The 16,291-nt window shown below is 38.9% G+C and overlaps 4 protein-coding genes across 4 annotated transcripts in view; 2 read left to right on the top strand and 2 right to left on the bottom strand.

The window, feature by feature from the left end:
* Nucleotides 1-1,427: 1,427 nt before the first annotated feature.
* Nucleotides 1,428-4,127, top strand: LOC109703989 (probable WRKY transcription factor 26). Its single transcript, XM_020224737.1, has 5 exons — nucleotides 1,428-1,838; nucleotides 2,052-2,249; nucleotides 2,338-2,861; nucleotides 2,970-3,131; nucleotides 3,449-4,127. Exons 1-5 carry the CDS (start codon nucleotides 1,521-1,523, stop codon nucleotides 3,918-3,920), a joined length of 1,674 nt encoding a protein of 557 aa, XP_020080326.1. The 5' UTR covers nucleotides 1,428-1,520; the 3' UTR covers nucleotides 3,921-4,127.
* Nucleotides 4,128-7,660: 3,533 nt separating this feature from the next.
* On the bottom strand, nucleotides 7,661-8,817 carry LOC109703986 (protein EARLY RESPONSIVE TO DEHYDRATION 15-like). Its single transcript, XM_020224734.1, has 2 exons — nucleotides 8,155-8,817; nucleotides 7,661-8,058 (listed from the first exon to the last, which is right to left on the bottom strand). Exons 1-2 carry the CDS (start codon nucleotides 8,366-8,368, stop codon nucleotides 7,859-7,861), a joined length of 414 nt encoding a protein of 137 aa, XP_020080323.1. The 5' UTR covers nucleotides 8,369-8,817; the 3' UTR covers nucleotides 7,661-7,858.
* A 620-nt stretch (nucleotides 8,818-9,437) lies between these two features.
* On the bottom strand, nucleotides 9,438-12,273 carry LOC109703985 (CASP-like protein 4B1). Its single transcript, XM_020224733.1, has 3 exons — nucleotides 11,881-12,273; nucleotides 11,369-11,504; nucleotides 9,438-9,758 (listed from the first exon to the last, which is right to left on the bottom strand). The coding sequence occupies exons 1-3, from the start codon at nucleotides 12,135-12,137 to the stop codon at nucleotides 9,567-9,569; spliced, it is 585 nt and encodes a 194-aa protein (XP_020080322.1). The 5' UTR covers nucleotides 12,138-12,273; the 3' UTR covers nucleotides 9,438-9,566.
* A 2,810-nt stretch (nucleotides 12,274-15,083) lies between these two features.
* LOC109703983 overlaps nucleotides 15,084-16,291 on the top strand; it is a 6,248-nt gene continuing 5,040 nt past the window's right edge. The window contains exon 1 of the mRNA XM_020224730.1: nucleotides 15,084-16,287. Within this exon, the coding sequence (XP_020080319.1) occupies nucleotides 15,513-16,287 (775 nt within the window). The 5' untranslated portion in view covers nucleotides 15,084-15,512. The remainder of the gene's footprint in view (nucleotides 16,288-16,291) is intronic.

The following is a 16,291-nucleotide window of genomic DNA, read 5'->3' as shown; positions in this document are numbered from 1 at the left end:
AATTATAAGGTGATGGAAGATTCTAGAGGTACCACCTATGGGTTCAAGTAGGGGTGGCAATCCAGCTAGTTTGCGAGCCAGCTCGTGTTCGGCTCGAAATGAGCTCGAGATCGAATCGCTCGTTTAGTAAACAAGCCGAACACGAGCTGAATTTTAAACGAGCCAAACACAAGCTACGGTCAGCTCGCTCGTGTTCGGCTCGATAACAGCTCGAATACATATATTTTATATTTATATAATTTATTTAATTTATATTTTTATATATAAATAAATAATTATATATAATATATATTTTTATTATTTAATTTTTAGCAAAATAAAAATATAAATGCGAGCGTAATTATAAAAAGACTCATTTATATGTAAAGTTTCAACTATTAGATCAAAATCTAATGGATAATATTTTATAAATTTATTTTTTATATATATTTAATTTAATTTTTTTTAATTTATTGTTCGTTGGCCAGCTCGTGAGCCAGCTCGTTAATAAATAAGCCGAACACGAGTTGAATTTTTCGGCTCGATACTTTAACGAGCCAGCTCGTATTCGGCTCCTTTAATAACCGAGCCGAACACGAGTCGACCTCAGCTCGCTCGTATTCTTGCTCGTTTACAGCCCTAGTGTCAGTGTGATACACTAGAGTTCATCCGAACGATGACAAACATGCCCAATATAGGAGTAATTTTTGTTTGGACACTGTCCACCACGCCATTCAACCCGGCTTACTACCTTGCCATTATGTTCATCATTAGTTTCCTATAATAAGAAAGTATTTACTTTTTCATTTTAATATGTTGAAACATGTTGTTACTAATACTTTATTAATTTTTTTTGTATTATCTAAAGATTTATATAAAATACAAAATGCTAGGTCTTTTTTCTCAAATTAAGAATTCTTATTTTATGTAAGAATAATTTTTTTAATCTTATATAATCTTATAATGTCTAATATGATTGATTACTATATTTATCATATAAAAATTTTTTATATGAAAGATATTTTCAGCTATTAATATGTTGTGAAACTTATATAACGTTTAAACTGCTGCTATTTTTTTTTTTAGAAGATTCAAAAAGCTATTTTTCAAGGGAGGGAAAAAAAAAACGGCGAAAATAATGAATAACTCATTGGGCGGTTCACGGATGATGTGGTGCACTGGGTGCGCGCAAGAAATGTTGTCCCTCGTGCAAGGGGGAGGTCCGAGCCGCCTCTGCACCGGTCAAAGGCACGAGGTTTGACCGGCCTCCCCCGGTCAAAACTCTCCACCCTCTCTCCTTCTTAGAAACACCCCCTCCACACTTCGCACCTCTCTCTCTCTCTCTCTCTCTCTCTCTCTCTCTCTCTCCTCCCCCATGCATACATACATATGAGTCATAGTCATAGTAATAACAAAACACTAACTCACACCCACCCACCACCACCCCCTCTCCCTCTCCCTCTCCCTCTCCCTCTCCTCCATACGTAGCTACTTCACCTCTCTCTCTCTCTCTCTCTCTCTGTTTCTCTTCTCTCTTCCTCATGGGTTCTTCTACAGGGAGCTTAGAGCACACCACTAACACCCCTCTCTCTCCTTTCTCATTCACCACACCCTTCGCCACCTCCTTCTCCGAGCTCCTCGCCGGAGTCGGCGATGAAGACCGATCAAAATCCCCTACATCTCGCGCGGGCGGCGGCGGAGGCGGCTTCGGCAGCGGCGTGCCCAAGTTCAAGTCCACCCCCCCGCCGTCGCTGCCGCTGTCGCCGCCTCCCATCTCCCCTTCCTCCTACTTCGCCATCCCCGCCGGCCTCAGCCCCGCCGAGCTCTTGGACTCTCCCGTCCTCTTATCGTCCCACAACGTAAGTAGCAGTTATCCAGATACTACTGTTCTTTTCTATTTTTATAAAAATTTAAGCTGTTAGAGAACGGTGCTTTAAATTTTTTTTTTTAAATTGAAAATTTTTGATTTTTGGATCTCAAGATCCACTCTTTTTTTTTAAAATTCTTGATTAATTAATTCCTTTATAAGAACATAATATTATTGATCATAAGTTGAATCGAATTTGAAACAGATGATGTTTCCATCTCCCACCACTGGTACTTTCCCAGCACAAGCTTTCAATTGGAGACCCAACAACTCCAACAATTCTCAACCTGGGGTTTTCAAAGATGAAAACAGAGCATACTCTGATTTCTCCTTCCACACCAACACAAAGCCCCAAATCTCCAACACATCGATGTTTCAACCTCTTCCAACTACCAATTCTAAGGTAACAACATCCTTATTCAATTCAAATCTCTCGAGTAACCAATTCCGGTTTCCGGGGTCTAACCCCTTGTGATCTCAATCAATTGCAGGAAGAGTTTGCTCCTCGAAACTCGAACACGAAAGACGACATCGCGGTGGCGGCGGCTGCGGCGCCGGAGATTCCAGTGCCGAACATCCTGAGGGAACCGCGCAAGTCCGACGACGGATACAATTGGCGAAAATACGGGCAGAAGCAAGTGAAGGGGAGCGAGAACCCGCGCAGCTACTACAAGTGCACGTATCCGAATTGCCCGACGAAGAAGAAGGTGGAGAGATCCCTAGTTGATGGGCGCATAACAGAGATTGTGTACAAAGGAACACACAACCATCCAAAGCCGCAGAACACAAGAAGAAGCTCTGCTTCCTCTGCTTCCTCTGCTCCTCCCCAGGCTCTGCAGAGCTCTGCTCCTATCAATTCCGAAGCATCGGATTCGTTCGGCGGGGCGATGGACTCCGTCGCCACCCCCGAGAACTCGTCGATCTCCTTCGGGGACGACGAGATCGATGCGAGCGCTCCGAGGAGCAATTTGGAGGGGGAGGAGATCGACGAAGACGAGCCCGACGCAAAGCGTTGGTAAGCTTTGGGTTTTTTTTTTCCCCTGTTTTGTTGCTGTGATCTTTGTGTGCTTTGAAGCTAGGAATTCTATGAGCTGGGCTTATTGGTTTTGGTGTTGGTGTGCAGGAAAAAGGAAGGGGAGAATGAGGGGGCGTCGGCGGCGGGGAATCGGACGGTGCGGGAGCCGCGGGTGGTGGTGCAGACGACGAGCGACATCGATATATTGGACGACGGATATAGGTGGAGGAAATATGGACAAAAGGTTGTGAAGGGGAATCCAAATCCTAGGTGAGAATATGTTTCTCATCAACCTCTCTTATATGATGTGTTTGATTGATGCTAAATAAGAAGTGTTTTAGATTCTCAATACATGTTATTCACTCAAATCCTATAGTTTTAAGTTATTCTTAAATAACTTGTTCCGCATGAAGTTTTTCTTGTGTGATTAGATGTTTGAATTCCGAAAGTTTTATGTGATTATCATCGAATGGCGGTTACGATGTTGCGTAGTCTAGCTTTGAGTAGGACTAGGACGAAATAGGTTTGCGATTTAGTGGCTTTGGTTCGCGAATACGGTAACTTACTTGCTATCGAACTCGATGCAGGAGCTACTACAAATGCACAACAACGGGCTGCCCCGTGAGGAAGCACGTCGAGAGGGCGTCGCACGACCTCAGGGCGGTGATCACGACGTACGAAGGCAAGCACAACCACGACGTCCCCGCCGCGCGAGGAAGCCGCCCTCTCGCAGACAACAACAACAACAACAACAACAACAACAATGTCATGGCAATAAGGCCGTCGGCGATCAACGGGCCCTCTCACCTCTTCCACGGGCGCCTCAACGCGCCCGCGAACCAGGCGCCGTTCACTCTCGAAATGCTGCAGGCCCCTGCAGGAAACTATGGATTCCCCAACTACAATGCGAGCTCCATGAACTCCTCTTCTTACATGAATCAACTACAACAACAACAACAACAACAACAACAACAACAACAAAGACAAGTGGAGAGCATGTTGCAAAAGACTAAAGAGGAACCAAGAGATGACTTGTTTTTCGACTCATTACTTTGTTGAATTTGGCTCTATATGTAGATCTTGTATATCTAATAGGGCTTTTGTTGTACACTCAAGGTGGATTAGAAGATACATAAAAAGAGTCATTTATTCATTTGTTTCTAGGACAAAGACATATATATTATATATATATATATGGATACATATACGTAGTAGTGAAATGCAAAATAAAGAGGGAAAGGCTATTTGGAAGTTAAATTTTTATAAGTTTGATTGATTGATTGATTCATTGGTTTGGTTTGCTTCATCTAACATTAGAATGTTACTAGAGACTGAAAAAATGGCAATGAAATTGACAAGTTTTTCTTATGATAAAACATTTGAGCAACATTTTTTGAATAGTGGTCCCTCTATTTGATGACTATATAAATCCTTATTTGTTTGAGGCAAGGAAATGTAAAAAGAGTAAAAATGTATAGAGCTGATCGTAAACTTAAGACCATTTGAAAATAACCATCAAGTTTTAAAAATTTTGGATTTTACTCTCTAACCATTCAAATAGTTTGATTTGTACACCAAATCTTAATATTTTTTACAAGCATCATCTCGTTGTTAAACATTCATTAACTAAAATGCTTGGATGGTATTGATCGAATAATTAAATGAAATGAATGACAAATAAAAATACAGTGTTAAAGTGTACGGATGAAGCGAGAGCACGTAGTGTCTCAGAACAATAAATAACTAAAAGTCTACAATCAAATCAAGTTAAATACTAAATAAAAGATTGGATAATAAAATTAAAATTTTTTAAAATTTAAATACTCGTTCCTAAACAATGTAAAGTTTTTTTTTCTTTTTTTCTTTTTTTTTTGAAAAAATAAGTAGCAAGCTACCTGCTTCATTCATTAAGCAAAATGAACTAAGCGTACATGTTGGAAGCAACTAAGGCCTCCTAGAGTATCCGGACGAAAACAAAAAACGATACAATTACGAAGAAGTAAATAACTAAAAGAAGTAAATAAAGCAGTAAATATCGAAATCGAGCACAAACAGTACTGAGAAGGAAGTGAGAAATCAGGAGTCACGGTCGATAGTCAAAGGATCTCGGTCCAAGTTTTGATCAAGGCCGTAACACGTTCGAGAGCCTAGGAAGCATTGGGCCGCGCATCGCTGAAGATAGTATTATTACGCTCCGTCCATATCACCCACCAGATTGCCGCCAAATGGGTTAGACTTTTTGTCCTCAACACGACATTGTGAATGTTAGCTGTCTCCGTCCATAGCCGGCGAACATCCCCCGATTCCAATTCGCTTGTATCTGAATTTTCGGCACTGAATAAAAGGTATCTGACGAAGACACATTCCCGAAATAGGTGGTCGCAGGTTTCTGGAAATAGCGCACAAAAAATGCAATACTGATCCACAACACACCCTCAACAGATTAATCTGTCCGCTGTAAGTAATCTCTTGCGAAGGAGAATCCAAATGAATATTTTGTTTTTAGCTGAAATTTTTAGCCTCCAAAGCTGAACGTACAGGGAGTCTATCTGACCACCGTCAGTGATGAACTCATAGAGAGATTTCAGCCACATATAAAGTTTATTTCAGTGATGAACTCATAGAGGGATTTCTGACCATCTGTCCGCTGAATGTAAAGTTTATTTTGGTCACATATATTTGCATGCGCCTGCAAAAAAAAAAAAAAAAAAAAAAAAAAAAAAACACAGAAGCCTCCTTAAAGATGATTTTTTTTTTCTTTTTTTTTATGTTTAACAAAGGGCTCCTCTCAAAATTTGACTTGACTTACAAATTAATTTATAGGGTAAAATTCAAATTGCCTCTCCTGTACGTTTATCTCATTTTTATTTTATCATTCTATAATTAAAAAGGTTACACATTCTCCCTCTGTGATTTAGCGTATTGTTTATTTTGTCATCTTGTGATTGTTTAAATACTTTTATTTAATTTGCTACCCTATTTGCATCGAGTTTTTTGATAAAATAGCACAGGAGACAAAGCACAACTTTTTAAATCCAAAAATAACAAAATAAAAATAAGCTAAACTATATGAAAATAATTTGAAGTTTACTCTAATTTATTTATATTTCCAAGTAGTTTTTCACAAAAAAAAAAAAAAGTTTACATTAACTTTGTCCCTGCATTAATTAATAATGTATAATATACGCAAGAAACGTGTGACACCGATTTAATGTACAATATATTTTAAATATATCATAAGATCTACATGTTAATTTTGTGCTTAGTAAGAAGCAGTGACATCATATGTTCACAGCTCTAAGCAATCGTTTACATCCACAATGTTGACTTCGTAACCTAATCACAAAAATAATAATAATAAATTAATTATAATAATAATTAAATAAAAATACTTATCTTGCACGTTTATTTATTAGTCGGTCAACTTATCCTATTCGCAAGTTCACAAGACCTTTTGTTTTCTTCTCCACACACAAAAAATAAAATAAAATAAAATAAAATATCCTTTCTCTAAAGTGCCACTCATTCACACCAATTTAGTTAAAATATAATTTCTGAATCTACTCATGTAATTTTATCTTAATTTATTTTGACTTATTAATAATATTTGAATCAAATGAACCCTTTGTATGTATACTTAACACTTGGGTAGTATTTGTCGCCTGGTTTTGAGATTAATAATCATAATTAACAGATTTTAATAATTATACTTTTACTTTACTTAAAATTTCTAACTAACATAATCATGATTGTAGCCTTCACAAAATAAGACTCAATTGTACACCCCTCACTTGAGCCAAACTCTTTTTTATTTTCTTTTTTTTCTTTTTTCTTTTTCTTTTTTTTTTGAGAGAGAGAGAGAGCGCATGCCTACCCGCTTCGTTTATTTCATTTAAAAATAAACTTAGCTAGAAATGTGAATCAACTAGAATTCGAACTTGGAACCTCGGATACCAACCGCCAAGCTCTTTGCCACTCGCGGTAGGGACGGTCAGTCAGTTGAACCAAACTCATTAGATACTTACAAGAAGAGAAAGAAAAAGAAACTTCTTTTTTTTTCCCGTAATCTAAATAACTTTAATTTATTTTCGGATGGACTTAGAAGCTAGCAACTAATCTGGGCCTAATGAATAAACATTCTTACAATAAACTGCGATATCCCATTTTGCGGAGGGTCGTCTATCCTAGAACACTGCTCTAATCCTAGCACGCTTAACACTCTTAATCTTTTGATCTTAGATAGCCTCTGACATGCTACTGTCTAGTTAAAAAACTCATAAGCATCAGACGATGAGAGACTCGTCTTGCTAATCTTAACCGACCTTGTAGGGTGACTCGTCTTGCTAATAACTGATTTGGGCCTTATAGTTAAATAATCTTATGATAAACGGGTCGGGCTAAATGGGCCTCAAATTTTGTAGGCTTTGGTAAGCCTAACTTTGGAATTTTGAGTGGGTCGACAGGCCTAACTACTCGTTCGTCACATATATATATATATATATATATATATATATATATATATATAACTTTATATATAGAGATTTAATCCATTATATTATGTATGCATTGTCAAAATTAAGACCCCAATATGAGAAAGGAAACAACCTGATGAATAGTGTTATATATATATATATATATATATATTAGACTCCTTTCATATACAAATTATAATACTGATTACAATTTTTTTTTAAAAAAAAAAACTTCGTATTTTGTAGGGCCCTATCTACCTTGGCTGAGCTTGAATAACATTTTTCAATTATTGATAAGAAAATAAAAAATCGCTAGAGAGAGAGAGAGAGAGAGATGGGGGAACTCCATTATTTTCTTATTCCATGTTAATTTACAAACCATACAAGCTAGATAATAGCTTAACCGAAAAAAAAGGAAAAGAAAAGAGAAAAAGACAAAAGACAAAAAACATGCCACATTAATACAACTCCGCCCCCACGCGCACACGTTCCATGACTCGGTGAGTTGAGTCTGCTCGATTCGTTTTACTTGGGCTGTTGAATCGGTCTCGGACTCACTCTCACGATCTTCACAATCTTAGGGGCTTTCTCTCCATATCTCGCCGCCTGCGCCCTCTGCCGCGACATCCGCCACTTCTCCGCCCCGCAAACCACCATCTCCTTTCGCCTCTCTCCTCCTTTTCCGTCCTCTTTCTCCTCCGTATCATCAGCATCATGATCTGCACCTATAAAAAAAAATAAAATATGACATATCTAATAAAACTCATTCAACTAGAACAAAAATGCTTCTAGTAACTACGCTTCCAACAATGCGCATGTACCCAAGAAGAAGGCGTAGAGGTCGTCGGGGATGGCGGGGTCGTAAATATCGGTCGGATCAGGGGACTCCATTATTTTCTTATTGCGGTCGCGGAGCCAGTAGTCACAGAACCACGGTGACGACCCGACGAGCTCCCACCACTCCGGCGAGTAGTCCTCCACCGCCCGGAACAGCCCCGGCAAGTATGGCGCCGCTCCCGGATTCAAACCCGACATGATTTACCCGCTAATTACACCCGCTTGCCACCGCCCGAATCCACCGCAATTGGAGTGATGAGTAGTATGGAAGGAGACACGTGTAAATAACTCCCCCCCAAAATTGGCCCGAATTACGAAAGTGGCACTGTGTTACGGGCGCGAATGTAAAACGTGCGATGGGCGTCTCGTAGTTTGTGTCGTTTCGGAGGGGTAGTTTGGGGAAAGGGATACGTATGTACATATTTTTGTCGGAATCTTGCGCCGACCTTATCCGATCGCAGAGCCCGATGCTGGTTTTTCCGAATGTTGAATGTACCGGGTGCCCGGTATTTTTCAGGTGATTCTGAACCGTGTGATCAGGATTGGACGGTGATGATGTATGTAAGGTGGGAGATTAATACTTGAAGCAGCGTGACAGGAAACGGTGGGTACAACGGATGCAAACGGGACGGATCCAGATGCGAAAGATGAAGACCCGACCCGACCCGACCAGCCTTGACGAGATTAAATAACTTTTTTATGATTCATTCCCGCTAAAAATGCTAGCGTTTCCTTTTTTTTTTCCTTTCTAATTTAAATAAAATATAAAATAAAATAAAATATTATTAATTTAAATAAAAATAGTTTTTTATTAAAAAACAACTATTTTTTAATTTAATAATTATTTTATAGTTTAAATATTTATTCCAGACGAAATTTGATGGGACACAGATTCACGACTAATTAATTTTTGCCATTATAATAGTAGTGAGAAAACTCTGCAAACCTAAATTCAACTACATTGCTAATATAAAAATTAATTTAGTGTAACAGGGACACAAACGCCTACATCGACATGACACCTCATCGTTCCCATCCATTTTGGTTGGGCGAAGGGAAAGTTACGCGTGACGTAGACTCCCCTTTAAAGCTAATCAGCGAAGTTAAATTATTTTTCTAGGACAGAGCTCTTTTGCCCATGCATTATATTATATATAATATAATAAAACATATTGAGACTTCTTTAACGTGATACAAATGGATGCGGAAATTATGGTTTTTTTTTTTTTCTTTATAAAAGTAAAGCAAAGCTAAAGATCATAAAGAATAATGAAAGATGTAAAACTATCGACACCAATATTCTCTACTGTACAAAGGCATCAAATACACACACCTTATAGTACACTCGCGAGATGGAGAGAATCGTACAGTGGTATGTATACTCTACGTAGGTACGTTAGATGTACGATTGTTTGGAGAGTCTAAAACCAGATACGAGAGCTGAGAGAGCGAGGGCCACGAAAGCGAAAAAGGCCATGCTGATCGAGGCGGCGCATGAATCGACGAATGTGTTATGTATGACTCTGTGGAGGCGATCCGTGAGAGGAATAGCAGCAGATAGTGCAGAGATGAGCAGGTACGCCATCAGCTGCAACAGCAAGAATAATAAATCTTTAGTTTCAGCTCAAAATATTAGAGAATTTACAAGTCATTTTGTTTATTGTCACAGTGGTGTTTAATGAGATTATTATCTAATGGTCGACAATGTCATAACCACCACCAGAAAAGTGAGTAATAAAATTTAACCATTTCCATTAGTATTAGGGTGCGTTTGATTCGCGCTATCTTTTAAAGATTCCTAGTAATCCAATAGGAATAAAAAAATATGACGGTGTTTGGTTAAACGCACTAAGTAATCTAGTTAGTAATATTAGATTTACTTGGGAATAAGATTCATCCCAAAGTACTAATCTCATTCTCTTGAGAAAGGGTGGGTATCCTATAATATGGATTGGGATAATCATAATATGTCTAATCTCTTTCTTTCTCCCTACCCGTCGGCTAATTGGTATTATTTTTCTTTACACTATAATCTCACATCTCTCTCTAAACTTATCTTTCTCTCTAAAATTTAACTCTTTTTCTCTCTCTATACTAAGCTTTCTCCCTCCCTCTTTTTCTAAAATCTCAACTCTCTCACTCCCTCTAATTTCGACTCTATTTCTTTTACTATTTTTTTAATTATGCTCTCTTTTTCTAACCTATGCTCTCTCTCCCTTTTTTCTAAAAAAATGTTGAAATTTTTGGTAGATTATCTAAAATTAATTTAAAAAATAAATTAATTAATTGTATATTTTTTGTAATCTTAAATAACATGGCTAAATAATATGATCATGCGAACCAAACACAGGAATTCCACATTCTTAGTAATATGATGAATAGGAATAAGATTCTCGGACATCTTTTCATTCCTAGTAATCTTTCATAATGCGACCCAAACGCACCCTTAATGTTATGTTCTCGTTCATCCTTCTAACCATAGTGTCTAAATTAATCACAAACATTAATTTCATTTTATAGCAATATAATTAAGATTATATATTGGTCATTCAGATATAAAATGCTTGAATTTCAATGCTCGCCGAGGAAAGATAATAAACAAAACCCTCTTAATAGTATTTAAAATTAATGTTTAAAAAAATTGTCAACGATGCCAAAGTGAGATTTTCGTTAAATTTGATATTTTTATTAGCTATTATTAGCATTCATCGTCACAACTCTCTTATTTATATATTGAGGCACAATTAGAGCTCTAAAAACTTCAATTTCTCCGATTCAAATTATTTACATAAAAAAATAATAAAAATGGAATTACGGGGTCATTTCGAAATAGTTCTTGTGTTTGGGATCGTGAAAGTGCTTTTAGCGCACGCTGAAAAAGTTCAGTAAAAATTATTTTATTTATTTTCATAAGCATAACATGTTAAAGACCCCCCCCCCCCNAAATTCTTTTGACTGGATGCACTATAATATGCGAAAGTAGCGAATTTTCTCACACGAGTAATCAAAGTGCGAGTCACTGCTGTACCGCTTTATGCTACTTTACTCATGCACTTACTTTAAAGCTTAAATTTAAATTCCCGTTCTTCAGAAACAGTTGCAATTGATCAAATTTATTCTACAAATAGTTGGCATGCATATTAATTATTTTCAAAAATAGTAAAAAGATTAATAAAAATGAATAAATTCGGGACCAACCTGATCTCCTGCGAAATCGATGATCTCTGCAGTCGGCTTTCGCACCGGGTCGATTCTGCCGCTCAGTTGGTAGGCCTGCCTCAGCACCTGCACCGTCAAGTACAGCACCGCCAGTGCCGTGATCACCACCAGATACCTACGAAAATTTAATAGCAATAATAATAATAATAATAATAATGATAGCAACATCGAACAGTAATAATAATGACAATAATTATTTTATTATTCTGTGCTTTAAAATTATTTCTGAAATGTAAATTTTCTCGTCTTCGTGAGATCATGGGTATAATTACTGTGTTGAATATATTAACAATATATACCATTCTCTGAGCTTCTATATTCGTTTGCTTAATTCATATTCACATATTTATTAAAAAAAATTTAAAAAAAAGAAAGAAATTCGAGTCTAATACTATGTGATCATGTATTATATAAATCTGAACGCAATCCGATTGAGCGGAAGTAAAGAAGCGATCTATGTAGATAGGCACGAGAGCGCGCAGAACCCTAACCTGTACTCCTGGTAGCGGTGGAAGTCCCTCCAATCGCCGTGCTTGTTCGAGGCCATGACGACGAGCGCGATGAGCGAGAACACCCACGCGGAGCCCCGGAGGAGGAGCGAGCCCCGCTCCAGGAGATCCTCGCGCCTCCACCGCCGCAGCACCGCCGCCACCACCCCTCCTCCGCCGCCGTCGGCGGCGGCGGCGGCGGCGCCCTCCTTCGGCGCCGCGGATTCCGGCTGCGGGAGCAGAGACGGCGTCGTCGCCATGGGCGGGTTTGATTTGAGGAGGGGGAAGGAGACGAGAGTAGGGTTTAGAGAGAGAGAGAGAGAGAGAGAAAGGGAGAGAGAGGGGGCTTAGAGGGGTCGGAATAGGGACGGGGGAGAATAAGTGATGCGTGGGGAATAAGCCCACGAAGCAATGCGGAGAGAGATGGTTCGGAGAGTAAGAAAGGAATGAGAAGTGTCGAGAGTGGATCGCCGCCACGTAAGCAGTCAAATTTCAAGTAACGAATCGCTTCTTTTTTTTTTTTATTTTTATTTTAAGAACAATTACTTATATACTCCTAAAAAAAACTTAAAATTTTAATTTATCCTTCTTATGAGATTAATATTAAAAATATTTTTTTACGTTTTAAATTATTTCAAATATATTACTAAAGTTAAATTTTAATAGTAAATTATTACTAATAATCATTATATCTATAAAATTATTATTTTATCCTTTAAATATAACCTTTTATTATTACCAACTTTTCCTATTTATCCATAAATTAGGAGCAAAAGAAATATTTTAATTTTTTATTTTTTCAAATATACCCAGTTATTATCATCATTTTTTTTATTTATCCTAAGTTAAGGACAAAAAAAGTATTTTATTTTTTTTAACTTTGATAGACATTTAACTCACATTTAATCTGAGATAACTTAACGAATTGTAACTGTCGAAATACTTTATCTCTTTTAATAGCAAAGGAACATATGATGGTTATATTGGAAAAAAAAAATAGATATTTTAGGGATATATACAATTATCTCTTTTAAAAATAAATAACAAACAAAATCTTTAAATTACGATTTGATTTTTCTTTTTTTGTCTTTATGTTTTTGAAAAATATGCAATAAATTTTTTTAATATCTTAATTTTATGCGAAGGCAACCCGGCAATATTATAAGCACCAGTATTTTTATTTTTTTTTTGTGGAGTGAAGGATGTGAGTGGGCCCCACTCAAACAATATGGAGCCTCCGTTGGGCCCATATGAGGAAGAGAGAGAGATTGGGCCGTTGGACTCGGATGCCAATGGGTCGGATTGGGGATGGCTTTTTCAAAACCCGAACCTGAACCCGAAATCCGAATTCGATAGATTTTAAAAATTCATATCCAAATTCGAAACCAACCAAAAGTTTGAACCGGAAACAATTATATCTCTTTATCATATTTCAAAACATACTATATTAAAATCTAAATTTTTAAAGTACATGTTAAAATATAATATCAAATATTTATATATATCATATTAATGTAAATTTAATTCGGGTTCAGATATAGTAGATATGAATTTCTATATTATTATATCTAAGAAAACTTTTCAAATCTGAAAAGCTTAAGCCTGTCGACCATGCTTAAATTAGTATACCTTAACTCTTTACTTTTTTATTAATTATCTGATTATCTCACACAAAATTATGCTTATATGAATTCCTAATATTTTAATTGTTTAAAGGACATGCTAATAACTTATGAAAATTAATGACTTTATCTGCCAAAAAATTAAAAATTAACAGACCCAAAATCACTACTAATTAACTAAAGTTATTAAATTCAATTATTATTTGTCTAAATTTAGTTAAATCAAATAAATTTAATTTATTTCTAATAAATATGCATCTTTTACTATAATTTTCTCTTATTGCCCTACCAAGCCACCATCTTATAGCTGTCACAAACTTCCAATTAATAAGTTCCATTCTTAGGAATTAGGATATATCACTCTCAACATTTGTATTTGCTTATTTAATTAAGAGAGGAACCCTTCTCCAACAAATAACCATCTAATAAGGGGCACAAGGGTGAAAAATAAGAAATAAAGAATAAAAAATTAACCAAAGAATATAAATTCAGAACAAACCCCATTGTTTTAGGGCATGTTTATTTTTAAATAAGGCTAATTATGGTGGAATTAGTGAATTCAAGAGAACAATCTAACTAAACAAACCCAACAATATAAATAGAATCAGAATAAAAATATATAAAAATATATTTATGTATTTTTTATGTGAAATTGTAGAAAATATATTGTAATCTATTCATTGCGATATGTGAAACGTACTATTACGTACATAAATAAATAAAATATTTTTTTATCGTACATTCTCGTGGCACGTAACGTAATCACCCCGCAATTCAAAACGAAAGCATAATCTTACTTTAAACTAAAAAATAAATAAATAAAATAAAGGTTGAATTTTTTGAATCCTAAGAAAAAAAACAAATTGAATTTCTTTTAACTAAATAAATGTATATTGAATATTAAAGCCACGTGGCATTTGGAGTAGAGTCCCAGATATGTAAGAAACGGGTCCCACATCCAGTCCAAGTAAAACTATGATGGGACCACCGCAAGTCAAAAGTGACGCGGTGGAACGGAAATTATTCCATAGACCCTGGTCCACCACGGACCAATCCTCTCGCGTCAATTATACGTGGGAGGTGATTGGTTCGTCGGTGATGTGGTGGACCATGTCCGGTGTAATCTCTCGCGGATCCAGCGATGGCTCACGGGCACGTAAGATCGACCGTTTAAACAGATAATTCTCTTAATCACTGCCGTCCATCATCGGACGGCTAGGATTCTCTATCCCGATGATCATATCCGCGTCGAACAGAGGGACCGAGCCAGCGGAATCAGCGATACTCTCCTCCGAATCCGCTACGACTTCTCCTAAAATTTCCCCCCTCAACTTCTATAAATTTGCGAAACTGCCACCCCTTCCCGGTTAACTCCGCTGCAGCTTTTCCAGCGTCCTTTTTTAGGCAGTTTCAATAGCCGTTATGTTTCTCGTGAACCTATGAACTGACGAGGGTAAAGTGGTAATAATGTGATATAAACCCATCTCGAGGACCACGACCACTAAATGGACGGCTCAGATTTATTTAAATTTTTTTTTCTTTTTTTTAAAAAATTATTTAATTAAATTCCTTCTGATGTTCTAGACCTATCGGCGCGTGACCCCACCACCCTATGCCTAAAAAAGGTAATGGCATCTCCCGTAATTTCCTGAAAGGTTCAGGGGCGTAGTGCGTGGAGAATTTAGGTAAATAATTAAAAAAAGAAAAAAAGAAAACAGGGGAGGGAGAGGGGAGAGCGAAGGGAGAAGGGGAGGAGAAAGCGCGATAACCATGGGAGGGAGGGAAGGGTAAGAGAGGTCGCGACGGTCGACGCCTCATGGATTACCGTTTTGCCCCTGCGAAGCTATTCTATTTTCGATTCGTACCCTTCTCCTCCTCCTCCTCCTCGCCTCGACCCCTCATCGGCGCTAACCACACCTCCGCGCGCTTCTGCGCCCGCTAGATTCGATCTAGGGTTAGGGTTGGGGTTTTCTTTTCGGTTTCTGCGTAGATTGCTTGCTCCGTTCTATCGCCATGGAGCCCACCTCCAAGCCGAGCTCCGTGCGCAAGCTTCTCGTTAGGGTTCTCCTGCTCGGCGTCTTCGTCCTCCTCCTCCGCTTCGTCTACGTCGTCGCCGTCCACGGCGGCGCCTGCGACTCCGGCGACTTCTGCCTCTTCTCCTCCCCCTCCGACCTCGCCGTCGACGGCGCCGCCGCGGGAAGCGGCGGCGGGCCCTTCGTCCGCGTCGTCGGCGGCGGCGGTCGCGGCGGCGCCGCCGCCTCCACCCCGGCGCTGCGCGCCCTCTGGACGAGCCGCGAGTGGCGCAAGGCTGTGGAGTATTACTCCGCTGTGTTCCAGGACCTCCTCGCCGAGGGCTTCCTCTCCCCGGCCTCTCGATCCCTCTGCGTCGACGCCCCCGCGGGTTACGAGGTCCTCGCCCTTAGGGAGATCGGCGTCCCCGACGCCGTCGGAGTTGCTAAGAAGAAGGCGCCGCCGCTCGTCGTCGCCGGCGACCTACTCCGGCAGCCGTTCGCCGCCGGCGAATTCGATTTCGTCTTCGCCGGGCGCAGCCTCGATCGGTCGAAGCGCCCCGCTGATCTCGCGGCGGAGATCGCGAGGACGACGAAGCCCGAAGGGTTCCTCGTCGTCCACACTGCCTCCGCTGCCGACCTGTATAGTCTCCGATCTCTCCGGGATCTCTTCCCCGGCTTCAAATCGGTCCGTTCCCGCGAGATCAATGGCCCGGATTCGTCCTCAACCCTGCGTGAGATCGTCTTCCAGAAGCAAGTAGGTAGTAGTAGCATTCTTAGCCC

The sequence above is a fragment of the Ananas comosus genome, unplaced genomic scaffold, assembly GCF_001540865.1.
Source record: "Ananas comosus cultivar F153 unplaced genomic scaffold, ASM154086v1, whole genome shotgun sequence".
Lineage (NCBI taxonomy): Eukaryota > Viridiplantae > Streptophyta > Magnoliopsida > Poales > Bromeliaceae > Ananas > Ananas comosus.
Note: the sequence above shows the minus strand (reverse complement) of the source record. Positions and strands in the feature narration are given on the sequence as shown.